Source organism: Microtus pennsylvanicus, chromosome 7 (assembly GCF_037038515.1).
Source record: "Microtus pennsylvanicus isolate mMicPen1 chromosome 7, mMicPen1.hap1, whole genome shotgun sequence".
In the NCBI taxonomy this organism is placed as follows: Eukaryota; Metazoa; Chordata; class Mammalia; order Rodentia; family Cricetidae; genus Microtus; species Microtus pennsylvanicus.
In genome coordinates this window covers 45,694,649-45,708,428 of record NC_134585.1, presented here as the reverse complement: position 1 = coordinate 45,708,428, position 13,780 = coordinate 45,694,649, and the positions used below count along the sequence as shown (strand labels likewise).

The 13,780-nt window shown below is 42.0% G+C and overlaps 1 protein-coding gene across 3 annotated transcripts in view; it reads right to left on the bottom strand.

Annotated features, from left to right (window-relative positions):
- Kcnq5 (potassium voltage-gated channel subfamily Q member 5) overlaps positions 1-13,780 on the bottom strand; it is a 534,457-nt gene that overhangs the window by 14,876 nt on the left and 505,801 nt on the right. For all 3 annotated transcript variants that reach the window (XM_075980633.1, XM_075980634.1, XM_075980635.1), the window contains one exon: positions 10,122-10,230. In XM_075980633.1, the coding sequence (XP_075836748.1) occupies positions 10,122-10,230 (109 nt within the window). The remainder of the gene's footprint in view (positions 1-10,121; positions 10,231-13,780) is intronic.

The window sequence follows — 13,780 nt, the reverse complement described above, 5'->3', positions numbered from 1 at the left end:
TGGTCTAGGATGTGACCCGGAGATTTTTGACCTTCTTTTTGTCTTATTTTGAGACAGAGTTTCACCATGCTGCCCATGCTGGATTGAATTCCTGGACTCAAATGGTCTGAGAACCTGGAAATACAGGCTGCAGCTACCCACACCGGACTATCAACACACACACACACACACACACACACACACACACACACACACACACACACACACACACCCCTTTCTAGTGCTAGGGATGTAATAGGAGCCGTGGGCTGCCTCCTGCCCGCAGGGCTCCTGGCTGCCCGACTAGCTTAACCTCGAAATAATCACACAGAAACTATATTCATTTAAACACTGCCTGGCCCATTAGTTCTAGCCTCTTATTGGCTAACTCTCACACCTCGATTCAACCCATTTCTAATAATCTGTATGGCCACTTGACTGTGGCTTACTGGAATGAGTCTAACCAGCGTCCATCTCGGAGAGCTGAGCCATGGCGTCTACCTGACTCTGCTTTCTCCTTCCCAGCATTCCAATGAAAGCAACACATAGAAAGAAGACCCTCCTACACCAAGGGACTGAATCCAGGCCCTATAAATGCTAAGAAAGTGCTTTATCACTGAGATACACCCTAAGCTAAGGATATTTAATGAAATTCTTCTTGTTTTCCTGCTGTTGTGGTCAACACCTTCTGGAGTGGAAAGAGTTAATGTCCTCTTACAGTTCATCACTGAGGGCAGCCAGGGTAGGAGACAATGCCCTGAAGCTAGACTGCTGTCAGTCTGGTCAGGAAGCTGAGTGATGGGCAGAAGGCAGCTGGGAACCCTGGCCAGTCTGAGAGCGCAGACATGGACTGGAGGAGAGGGCAGGGCGTGATTTCTGGAGGTGACAGCCCTTCACAGGCTCTGCATGTTCATCTCTAAAGCTTCCAAAATGACCACATATTCCCACCTCGTGTCTCTGAAGTGCATGTGGGGTTCTTTTCTGGCCCATCTCTCTACTTTGTCTCGCTTTCTTGGGTTCATCTGCTCTGTGACTTTGTATTTCACAGCTCTTCTTCCAAGTCTGGGGAAACTCCGTTTCCTGATATTTGGGTCTCCATAGCATCTAAAACCTTTAAAATCAAGGGTTCCATCTAGGCGTGGGGGCATACGCCTTTAATCCCAGTAGTCAGGAGGCAGAGGCATATGGGTCTCTGAGTTCAATGGCCGTCTACAGAGTGAGTTCCAGGTCAACCAGGGCAACACAGAGAAACCTGTCTTGAAAAATATACCGGGCGGTGGTGGCGCACGCCTTTAATCCCAGCACTCGGGAGGCAGAGGCAGGCGGATCTCTGTGAGTTCGAGACCAGCCTGGTCTACAGAGCTAGTTCCAGGACAGCCTCCAAAACCACAGAGAAACCCTGTCTAGAAAAACCGCAAAAAAAAAAAAATACCCAAGAGATGCCCTATCATACTACAAAAGCATTTGTTCAACTATGTCCATAGCAGCATTATTTGTAATAGCCAGAACCTGGAAACAACCTAGATGCCCTTCAATGGAAGAATGGATAAAGAAAGTATGGAATATATACATATTAGAGTACTACTCAGCGGTAAAAAACAATGACATCTTGAATTTTGCATGCAAATGGATGGAAATAGAAAATATTATCCTGAGTGAGGTAACCCAGAACCCAAAAGATGAACATGGTGTGTACTCACTCATAAGTGGTTTCTAGCCATAAATAAAGGATATTGAGCCTATATAATTCATGATCCTAGAGAAGTAAATAAAGTTTAAAAAAAAACAAATTAAGGGTCCCAGTGCTCATTCTTGAATGATATAGAGACTTTAGTTCATCAAATGCCCCCTTACCCATACCCCAAGTTAGACCTCTCTCGATCTTTTATCCTTAACTCAAGGATTGCTATTAATGTAGACAACCAAGTCTGCATGACTTGGCAATTTGTGTTTCTTTCTTTCTTTCCTTTGTTTTTTGTTTTTTTTTTTTTGTTTTGTTTTTGGTCTTTTTCAAGACAGGGTTTCTCTTTGCCTTGCAGCATGTCCTGGAACTAGCTCTTGTAGACCAGGCTGTCCTCAAACTCACTGAGATCCGCCTTGCCTCTACCTCCCAAGTGCTGGATTAAAGGTGTGTGCCACCACTGCCCGGAGGTAATTTGTGTTTCTATTTTAATTGTATGTGTTATTCATAGTGATATTATTTTCCAGTTAATATGTAAACATATTTTAACAATATAACTTGCATTTGTGGGTACCATACTTATTTTCTGAAGATCTTGCAAAAGAAGTTAGGGAAACACACAGCTAAGACTCCTCTACCCCCTTTTATCTCAGATTGGGATACTAGTTATTAGGGAAGCCCAGTAGATCTTAGATGCCCTGTCTCCTCTATTTCTCTAGCTTTTTAGCTATTTTAAAGTTTAATTTATTTATTTATATGTGTATGTATTTGTGCCCATGAAGATTCGAAGGCTCCAGACCCCTGGAACTGGAGTTATGGATAATTATGAGCTACCATGTAGCTGCTGGGAACTGAACCTGAGACCTCTGAAAGAGCAACAAATACTCTTAACCACTGAGCCATCTGTCTAGTCCCACTTTTTAGCTCTTAACGATATACCAACTGGCTTCCCTTGCGTACAGTCCATCTAGTGTCCTCACTAGAGATTGCAAGCAGGTATACCAGTTGGCTGGCTTAGAACGTTAGAACAAATTCTGCGGCTGCATTGTTTCCACTTCTGGCAAAAGAGCCCCTTCTCTTCTTCCTCCTCCTGGTCATCCTCTTGGTGTTCTTCTTTCTCCTCCTCCTTCTCCTCTTCCTCCTTGTCCTCCTCTTCTTCTTGTTTTCTTTAAGACAGGGTATACACAGGTACATCTCTGCATATCTATCTCTTGATACCCTGAAACTCACTATGTAGACCAAACTGGACTTGAACTCACAAAGATCTGCCCACCTCTACCTCCTGAATGCTGGGATTAAACGCAGTGAGTGTGCTCCAGGTCCAGTCTAAATTATTATTGTTCTCAAGATGAAAAACAGAGGAATAAGTTTGATAGGTTTGGTGAATTTTCTTTTTAATTGGGTAAGGTAGTAAAACTCATGAAGAAACTTGTTGATCCAAGCAGTCAATAAATAGTTAATTCCCTCCCAGGGTCTGCTTAACCTTGTTATGTTAACTAAATTTTGGGATTTTATTTTTTCGAGGAGTACAAAATTCGGCATAAAATTTAAAGTGTGAAAGGAATAAGTAAATAAGTACTCATACACTGTATTGTTCTTAAATCATTTTGTCCCCGCAACAAAAAGGAGACTCAGTTTAAGTTAAAACCAAATAAAAGGTTAAAAAAAAGTCTCTGTGTGTCATCAAGAGGAACAGTAGCTTAATTCAGCCACCATGAAAATGTGGCCACCAGTGATTATCTGCAAAACATAAACAAACCACAAATATCCTAGGGAATATATTAGTTGATTGGAAAAACATGTGCTAAATGATCCTTACAACATCTGCTGGCAGCACCCTTTCCTGTGGCATGGCTGTCAAGAATGTCTTAATAGTGACAGAAAACACACATCCATCACCCCCGTTAAAGCAGAGGAGGTGCCGTCAGCAAGATTAAGAACTGATGATGATAAAACAGCTGGCAGAGTCAATAACAACAGCAACAATCTACAATGGCAAATATCAGCTCCTCTTGTGAAGTGATTTGATCTGAAGCACAAAGTGAGTCTTTAGAAGGATCCAGAGTTGAGATTGCATTTTAGGAAGGGACCAGGAGAACAAACAGTCACATGTACGCTTCTCAACACGGGTACCACAGAAAGAACACTGGGAAACTCTATCATCCAACCAGGGTGACAATGAGGTCTGATTTGCATATTCACTTCAGGAGGTTTGACATGCCATCACTGGCTCCTCAGTGGCTGATCAGATGTAAGCTATTTTGGAGGAGTTGAGTCTTTGCTAGTCACAAAGAAATTCTTGACACCCATGCTCATATTAGAGTGAAAGATTATAATATCAAGTTTTTAAAAACGTTCCGTTTGCCATCTAACTTCAAACCCTTCCCCCTATCTTGCCTTCCCTCCACCCAGAGTCTGTTAATGCTGACGGACACTTCCCAAGGACCTTCTCATTCGATCTTTCTGCGCTCTTAGCAGCACTTAGCACATTTAACCTCTCTCTCCTGCTCAAGCTGTTCCTCCAGCTTGTCTTCTGCTGCACCTCTCTGGTTTCCATCTGTCTGCCAGTCATCTTCTTGCTCCTTTTGAGCCACTCTCTTTTTCTCTTGGATTCCTTTGCAAGCTTTAATGCACTGAAATCTGTGTAGACCATTTTTATTTTTATTTTCCTGGGATGAGGCATCAATAAGACAGCTGTCATTGTGTTGATGGTTACCAAGGTTGTTCCCATTCCACATCTTTCTCTACTGGGCCACAGAACCAGAGATGCACTCTGCTCTTGAGCCCCACCTCTTGTAAAGCAGCCCACCGCTCCTCATTACTACACCACCCTTTAGATTCAACAGTTGTGTCTTTCAAGGCACAGTGAAAGGGAGACAGTGGAGAAGGCCCACTGTGAGGCATTAACAGAAGTCCAGTCATCTCAAGGGCTAATCATTAGCACTGGTCCAGTGCTTACTATAAGGCAGCACAGCTCTCAGTGGTTGTAAATATTATCTCATTTAATCTTCTCCACAGCTAGGACAATATTATCACCATCTCCCTACGAAAAGAACAGGGCTGGATATAGGATATCTTAAGTAGCTAGCTCGGTAGGGTAATGATGTGGAGTGGATGACCCATAGTGCCAGGATAGAGTCAGCTAAAGAAATCTTTGAGGGACTAGGGATGTAGTTCAATGGTAGAGTGCTTGCTTGTCTGGTTATGCATGGCCTTTGGCTGCAGTCTCAGGACTGCAAGCTAATATACAGAAAGAGAATTCTTTGAGTTTTTACTCATGACTTTATTATTTCATTGATTCTTTAAACAGTTGGCTTTACTTGGGATATGAATGGTTGCCTACAGTGAACCATAACAGAGATGGTGATTATTGCATATAAATATTAAGGGATGCTAGGAACATAATACAATCAATAAGCTTCTCTTGCATGTTTTCAAAATAATGAGCATGTGAATTGGTTTGTTTTTAATTATCTTTAGTAGAAAAATAGGTTGCACAGAATTCTCATTCAGATTTTTGCTTTGTGGTCCCGGGGATCAGTTCCAGTAACCCACACATGCTAGGTAGGCACTCTGCCATTGAGATAATTATATGAAAAGACACACATTTTCTGCATATATAACAGCATCTTATGCAAGAGCAATGGTCACTGAGGACCTCATTAAGAGTTACTCTCATCCTAGACATAGTAATTCTATGAAACCACACTGGCGAGAAGCTTACAAACACCACATTGTCTATTGAGCAAAGCACTTTCCCCGAATGCCCTATTCTTTAAACAATACTCTCATGGTGCCTTGGTGTTCATGTCTGTGAAATAGCCTAGCTCGGTGCAATACAACAAGCGATGTAACTTCTTTTGCATTTTAAAAAGGTTGTGGCTCTGAGACATTTAAAAGAATTTAGCTGCACTGATAAGACTTTCAAAGGTTTATTAAGACAAGTATAAATATGTGAATTTGCTAAATATTTACACTTTTTTAAAAATGTGTATACCAGTCTCTGTGTGGGGGCATGTGTACATGAGAGCAGCTGTCCAGGGAGGCCATAGACGGTTCTCGATCTCCTGGAGCTGACACTATAGTCAGTTGTGAGCCACTTAATTTGGGTGTTGGAAACTGAACTTTGGTCCATTGTAAGAGTAGCAAGGGCTCTTGACCACTGAGTTATCTCATTAAGACCAGATTCACACTTCCGTAGTGGTTGCAATACTAATACAAGCATGAAATGTAACTATCACTTAGCTCCAGACATTCCTAAATAATCAGATGCTCTGCATCATGGAAGACCATGTCAAGGTAATGGCAGTTTCTTTCGTTTTTTTTTGTCATTATAAAAAAAATCAGTCATATAAAATAACTGGCTTCATTTTGATATTTTCATATATGTATACAATTTACTCCAATAGCATTCACTTTCTTTTTTTTTAATATTTATTTATTATGTTTACAATATTCCATCTGTGTGTATGCCTGCAGGCCAGAAGAGGGCACCAGACCCCATTACAGATGGTTGTGAGACACCATGTGGTTGCTGGAAATTGAACTCAGGACCTTTGGAAGAGCAGGCAATGCTCTTAACCTCTGAGCCATCTCTCCAGCCCAGCATTCACTTTCTATACCATCCCTTGGACCCTTCCTCCTATTGCCAGCTCTTCTTCTTCTCTAAATATTCCCCCTACAAACTTTCTTTTGAAAGTGTAGATTCTGCACATGAGAGGAAGCATGCCGTATCAGCCTTCCCCAGGGTCTGGCTTATTTCACTTGAAGTGCAATCCAGTGTCGTCAGTTGTTTTCCTGTAAATGACATTTCGTTCTTCTTCTATGACCAGGCAGTGCTCTGCTGTGTGTGTATCCCACAGTTTCCTGACCCACCCATTTGTTGTCGGGCAGACAGACTAATCTTGTAACTTGGCTGTTATGTGTAGTATGTGGGTGATGTTTGTCAGTGATCAGAAAATAGGTGTCTTACAAAAATAGTTTTTATTTTAAAAGATTTTATTTATTTACTATGTATACATCGTTCTGTCTGCAGGCCAGAAGAGGACGCCAGATCTCATTACAGATGGCTGTGAGCCACCATGTGGTTGCTGGGAAAACTTTAACTTACATGCTTCATGGATGAACAACTCCAGACTGTTATTAAACTCTTTAGTCTAGTGGCTTTTAAGTTTTTAATAATATCTAATCTATTGGGAGTGATTTAAACAACCTCAGGCAGAATCAGAACACAGGGGGAAAGATATCCCTCAGGTACCAAGTATCACCACCAAAAGCTTCAAAATCCCCGCAAAAGCAGCACCTCAGTCATGAAGTTCAGCTAAAAATAAGGACTACGGGCTGAGGAGATGGCTAAGTCGGTAACAACGCTTGCTGCCTAAGCAAGAGGACCTGACTTCAGACTCCAGCAGCTAATTGTAAAAGGCAGGTGTTTCTACACCAGCTTGTAAACTCTCACAGCAAGATATGGTTAGAAGGTGAACACAGGAGAATTGCTAGGGTTTGTTGACCAGATATTCTACCTAAAACATCACTAACTCAGCTGGGTAATGGTGGCGCACGCCTTTAATCCCAACACTCGGGAGGCAGAGGCAGATGGATCTCTGTGAGTTTCAGGCCAGCTTGGTCTACAGGGCTAGTTCCAGGACAGGCTCCAAAGCTACACAGAGAAACTCTGCCTTGAAAAACCAACCAGAAAGCCAACCAAATAACAACAACAATAACAACCCCACCCCCAAAAAATAACATTAGTTTCAGGTTCAATGAAAGACCCTGCCTCAAGGCAGTGATTGAGCAGGGCATAAGGTATATTACTCTGGCTTCTGTTCATCCACACTGGTGTGCAGACTCCCTCTATCCCATACACTCGCATGTGCAGGATCCACATGTACAAAGAAGAACCAAGCTGGGTGTGGTGGCAGACGCTTGAAATGCCAGCCTTAGGGGCATAAAAGCAGGAGGATCAGGTATTTAAGACTAGCCTTAGCCGGGCGGTGGTGGCACACGCCTTTAATCCCAGCACTTGGGAGGCAGAGGCAGGTGAATCTCTGTGAGTTCGAGACCAGCCTGGTCTACAAGAGCTAGTTCCAGGACAGGCTTCAAAACCACAGAGAAACCCTGTTTCGAAAATCCAAAAAAAAAAAAAAAAAAGACTAGCCTTAGCTACATAATATGTTTGTGTTTGTGACCAGCCTGGGCTACACGAGCTCCTGTCCTAAAAAACAAACAAAGCCCAAACAAAAATACAAAATATAAGATCCCAGACCAAACAATGAACAGGAAGAAAAAAAAAAGGAGGGGTGGACAGAGAAAGAGTTGTGACAAACAAGGGAATTTGGCAAAAGACTTTACAAACATCAGCCGATTTCAGGAAGGGCAAAGTAAATCTGAAACTGTCGCTAAAGTGCTCAGGACAGCAGAATAAAATTAACTCATTTTCTTTCCAGCAGCCCCCAATCCTTTTGTTAGAGGCTGTGAGGCAAAAGCGAAAGTTACAGAGTGTCCGCGGAAATGGCTGGAAACTGTGTTAAGTCTGACTTTTATGAAGCCTGATCTGCTTCTCCTAGATAAGATTTAAGGTACTTGTTGCAAGTTGGATGAATTTGAGGACTGAATTCTCCGACCTTTATGTCCGGGCCTATGATAGAAGTAGCCAAAGCATGTAAAGAATCTGAAGGTGACTTACAGAGCGGGACTGTCCAATACGAATTCCTGTGATGGTAGAATGTTGCTGGTTTTACTTATTACCTTTTGTCCGATATGGTCGTCATATTGGGCCTTTGGATACTAAGCATTTGAAATGTGCATTGTGCAACTGAGCAATTACATTTTCAATCGTTTGTCATTTTAACTAATTCAAATCTAAATATCCTTTTGTAACAAGGAGCTTCCATAATGAATAGTGCATTTCCCAGTCCTAATCGTCTCTTTTTAAACTTAAAATTTTTTATGTGTATGGGTGCATATATGTCTGCCTATCCTCTGAATAAGGACCTGGGTGCCTGAAGAGGCTAGAAGAATGCATTGGACCCACAGGAACTGGAATTACAGTGAGTCACCACGTGGGTACTGGGTATCAAGTTTGGGTCCTGTAGAAGGGCAGCCAGTGCTCTTAACCTCTCAACCTCTCGTTAGCCCTATCACTATCCTTTAACTGAAGGCTTCTGACATTATTCCCCTACATATTCTGAGTTTCCTGGACTTAAATACATACGTATATTTTTTTGTGAGGTGGGGTTTCCCTAAGTAGTCTAGGCTGACCTCAGAATTATACCTAAGATTATAGACATGTGCTATCATGCCTCACTTAAATGCCACTTAGGACTTCTCAGTTGTCCATGAGAATGTGGTAACTATATAACTGGTTGCTCAAACTGATACCAAGTGAGGAAGGCTTGTAGTACTATGTACAGCTACAATTAGATGTGGGGCATAACCGGAGACCATCTGGCCTGAAAAGGAACCTCCATTTCTGTAGGACAATTAATCTTTGCTACACTTCGGGTTAGCTTGTGGATACAGATCATTTAAGCATCTTCTGGAGCATTATGCATATTCGTAATATCATGGTTTTCTTTACTCCCACCCACATTTACTGGTAAGTAATTTCTGCTTGCCCGGTGTTTCCCAATGAAACCACAGAGTCACATGTAACATCATGTAAAATGATCAACTCAAACTAGCAGCAAGTGATTAATTCACCAATATTGGAGGTTAGAGTGAATATCTGTACACACTGAGTTAGGGTGGCTATTTCAAGCCATTTCCTGGCTTCTTGGTAAGATATAGGACATGTCAAGCAAGAAAGCCAAACCAGTCCCCCGATACATACAAATAGATACAGGTTCCCCACAGGGATTAAGTCGGGAAGGCAGAATAAACAGCAATTTGTTCATCTACATTGCGAATGTTCCATATGTGTGTGAGGTTTAGTAAGTGTGAGCTGGAGCTAACATGGGTCCTCTCTTAGCTTTTTGCCAGTGTAGAAAAAGCAGATTAAGATTCCCTATGAACCATCACTGCAGAGTATCTCGGGCTTCCCCTGTTCAGAGCTCAATCTTATTTCAAGTGGCCTAGAGGGTTTTTCCTTTGGTACAAAATATGAAACATATGTCATCGAATAAAGGCATAAAATAACTAAAAAAAAATCCAGTTGTACCCATAAACCAAATGTTCCCAAAGCAACAAATACAACACAGCATCCCAGTTCTCATGTCATCTCCCTGGTGTGGTCTGCGTTTTTAAATGCCACCCACCATCTTTAACATATCTTATGTTGAATGCAGCCCAGCTCCTTAATGAAGAATAAAAACACTTCATGAGTTAAAAAAGCATGTGGATGAACCCCAAACGGGAGATAGTTATTCCAGGAGACCTACCTGCTGGAAAGAGGTGGCAGCCACATAGTAATACAAATAATCAGAGACGTGCCAGGCTCATCTGGCTCATGGTTTTTACCCACCTGATGGCTCTAATAACAGTCTTAAGTGGTGGTGTGAGGTCCTCCACGGACACGTCACACTGGCATCCTTTCTCGTCATATACATCGTCGGTGCCCAGGGCTGTGTCAGCTGCAAGAGAAGATACCACTTAACATGCCAGTTTCTGTTAATACATCTGGGGTCATTTGTCTCCTATAGAGAGTGGGGAGCCCATACAGACTGTGCCTATAAGCAGCTGTTGAGGTACAAGGCCAGTCAATTGTAATCCCAAGTCTTCGCCTTGTCCTTCTACAACCTTAACCATCTTTTTCTTTTCTTTTTTTTTCTTTCCCGATTTGACACAGATATTTTCTTAAGCTGCTTTCCACCTGGAGGAGGGCAGTGAGGAATTTGTGTTGATCCACCCATGCTTTCTGCCCTGCTCCCTGGAAACTAATAGACATCATTTAAATTGCAGCTGTTTGGGGTTGAGAACACTGCCTTTGGACTGCTAATACGCCAGTCTGCCTAGACAGAGCTCAAATCCCACGACACTGGCCTCATTAGCCCTTATGCTGAACAAGTTATTTAAGCAGCAGACTGGAGAAGGCTGACTACTTATTGCTTGCTGCTGGGCTGGCAATGGTGGGGTCATGAGAGCACTTGCTTAAGATAATGTAGTCAAAGCTGAGAGAAGACTAGTTTGCCTATGAAAATCAGTTCCACATAAACCAATCAGATTAATGTTTTGGTTAATTGTAACATTTGGAAAAGGAACAGGGCTACAATAAATACCATGTCATTGACACTTTATAAAGTTATAAATAATAAATTCACATCTTTATATTTTTATTTTCAGCAACAAAATATTAAGAACCAAGTAAATTCATGCACTGAGTGATAGCCTAAATATATACCGGAAGGCTACAAAGCTGTTAAAATTGATGTTGCAGACTAAGGACTAAGAAAATGTCATATTGTTAAAGAAAAATAATATGAGGTCAGGAATAATCTTAGTCTTCTTTTTTTTTTTTGCTTTTTCGAGACAGGGTTTCTCTGTGGTTTTGGTTCCTGTCCTGGAACTAGCTCTGTAGACCAGGCTGGTCTCGAACTCACAGAGATCTGCCTGCCTCTGCCTCCCGAGTGCTGGGATTAAAGGCGTGCGCCACCACTGCCCGGCTAATCTTAGTCTTCTTGCCTACTATATTTTCCCACAGTTTCTGCAATGAATATGTTTTAACTTTATAGCATAAAGTAAATAGAGAAATAAATACGCACTCGTGAGAAATGGGCAATAAAGACTGCTATTTGGTCCAAGCCTTGTTGAATGTTGACATGCATTACAAGCCTCACGCTGCTATGCTGTCTTTGCTCGGCAGCCTACTCTTCGCAGCCAATGGGAGGAATCTGCCATAGACTGTCCTGGTTTGACTCCAATCTGATAGGCTAGTGGAAGTTTATTCATTGAGATTTGTGCTTGTGCTGGGAATGCAATCACTACAGTATTTCATTCCATGAATAGTGGCTGAGTGCTTGGTTTATGCACTCTGTGCTGGAGTGGTAGTGGGTGGAGGTAGAGAAGGTGGGATTCGTCCTCATCTTCGTGAACGTTCCTAGATTTTCTTCGGGGTCCCTTTGCCAGTCATTCTCTCAAAGGAAGGAAGACAGTGATTAACTGCTGCGATGATAATGATAATGATGACTGTCGGAATTTATCCCCCAAATATATGTGTTGAAACTTGGTTAGTAGTGTGATAGTAGGAGAAAGGTCATTTGGGAGGTGATAGAGGCCACAGTGCTCAGGAATGGGCTTGGAAAATGTATGACAGGACTAGGGGACCTTTTGTCACCAGATGAGTATGGAGTTTGTCACCTCAGGAGAAACCAGCAATAAAGCACTGTCTTAGGAACAGAGCTCCAGTTCCTTCCAGACAATGAACATATTGGTGACATGATTTTGAGTGTTTTTGTTTCTAGAACCATGAGAAACAAATTCTTATTCTTAATATATTTAAGGTGTCAGGATTTTCTTATGGTAGCACAGACTGAACCAAATAGCAATCATTCCCTGAAATGTATTTCAGTTCTTTGGTGAAGTCTCTTTGTGCATTAGTTTTTATAATGAGAGTCTCTCTACAAATTGTTGGTGGTCTTGTGTGGAAATCAAAGCTTGGATGAGAAAAATACATTGTCTGAGGCCATGAAGGGGTAAGTGAAGCTATGAAATTGGAGAACCCGTTATTACAATCTAGTTTCCTGAGGCATCACAGTCCATGCTGTGGGACAATGGCCTGTACCCTGTCAATTGTATTTTAATAAAATGCTGATTGGTTGGTAGCCAGGCCGGAAGTAGAGGCAGGGCGACGAGAACAGGAGAATCCTGGGAACAGGAAAGAGTCAGTCTGCAGTCGTCACCCAGACACAGAGAAAGCCAGACACAGAGCAAGCAAGATGTGACTGCCTTGCTGAAAAAAGGTACCAAGCCATGTAGCTAACACAGGCAAAAATAATGGGCTAATACAAGTTACAAGAGTTAATAAGAAGCCTGAGCTACTAGGCCAACCAGTTTATGATTAATGCAGACTATTTGTTACTAAATGGATGTGGGACCTGGTGGGATGGAAACCCTGGTCAACACTTTGTATCCATCATCTGGTATCAGAGAACAGGATAAAATACAATAAAATAAAATGGCAATGTCAGAAGAGATGACACAGGAGCAGACAAGTGCAGTCTGCCTTTTTGGGTGCCTCCAACTTTCCTCCAAAGACGTTTATCACAGTTTAAACAAGGGAATATTAATTAACTCACAGCTGATGACCTGGAAGTGGCTGGCATGTTTTACCTAATTGTTGACTTATACAGCACAGTCATTGGAGCCTATGAACTTCATTTCCAAGGTTAGAGGCGTTACTTCACCTTGTTGATCCCAATCAACTGGTAGGTTGCTAGAGACTATGACCTTATTTGTTGTAAGGGTTTTGCAGACATAATTAAAATATGGTTTGAGAAGCAATCATATTGGGTTAAGATGGAAAAGAAGTGTAGCAAAACTGTCTTTGTAGGAAACAGAAAGAAAAAGAACCAGGGATGCAGAAAAGCTGAAAGTAGAAAATGTGATGTACCCCATTATGTAAGCTCACTGAGTGGCAGGGTTGAATTCTTCCCCCAGAGTCTCCTGAATGAGCTGACCTAGGAACACTTTGCTTTTGGACCCTGGAACTCCTGAACAGTGAGACAATATAGTTCCCTTGCTTTAAACCACCCCATATGGGGTCATCTGTTACGACAATCTAGGAAACTTCTTTCTCCATGGTTTCTAGTTCTTTACTCTGGGACAGTAATGATGATCATCATAATAGCAGTAGGATTTTTAGAGAAATCTAATTATGTGCCAAGAACTTTAATTAACTGCCACAAACCCCTGTGAAGTGTCTCTATTATTACCCCCAGCTTTTCACAGTGTGGGAGTAAGGCACAGAAGGCTATGAAATTTGTCCAAGGACACATACAGACTAACTAATAGAACCAGAACTTAAACCTGTTCATCTGGGACCCTGAGCTTCCTCTAACCCCTTCTCATTTGTCCCCTTTGCCTCTCCTCTTCACCTCTGGCTTCTTTTCCATCACCTTCTCCTTCATGTGGCCATGGGCACACTGACTGAGGATACAGTTTGGAGCAGTGTAAAGAGCAATGCTG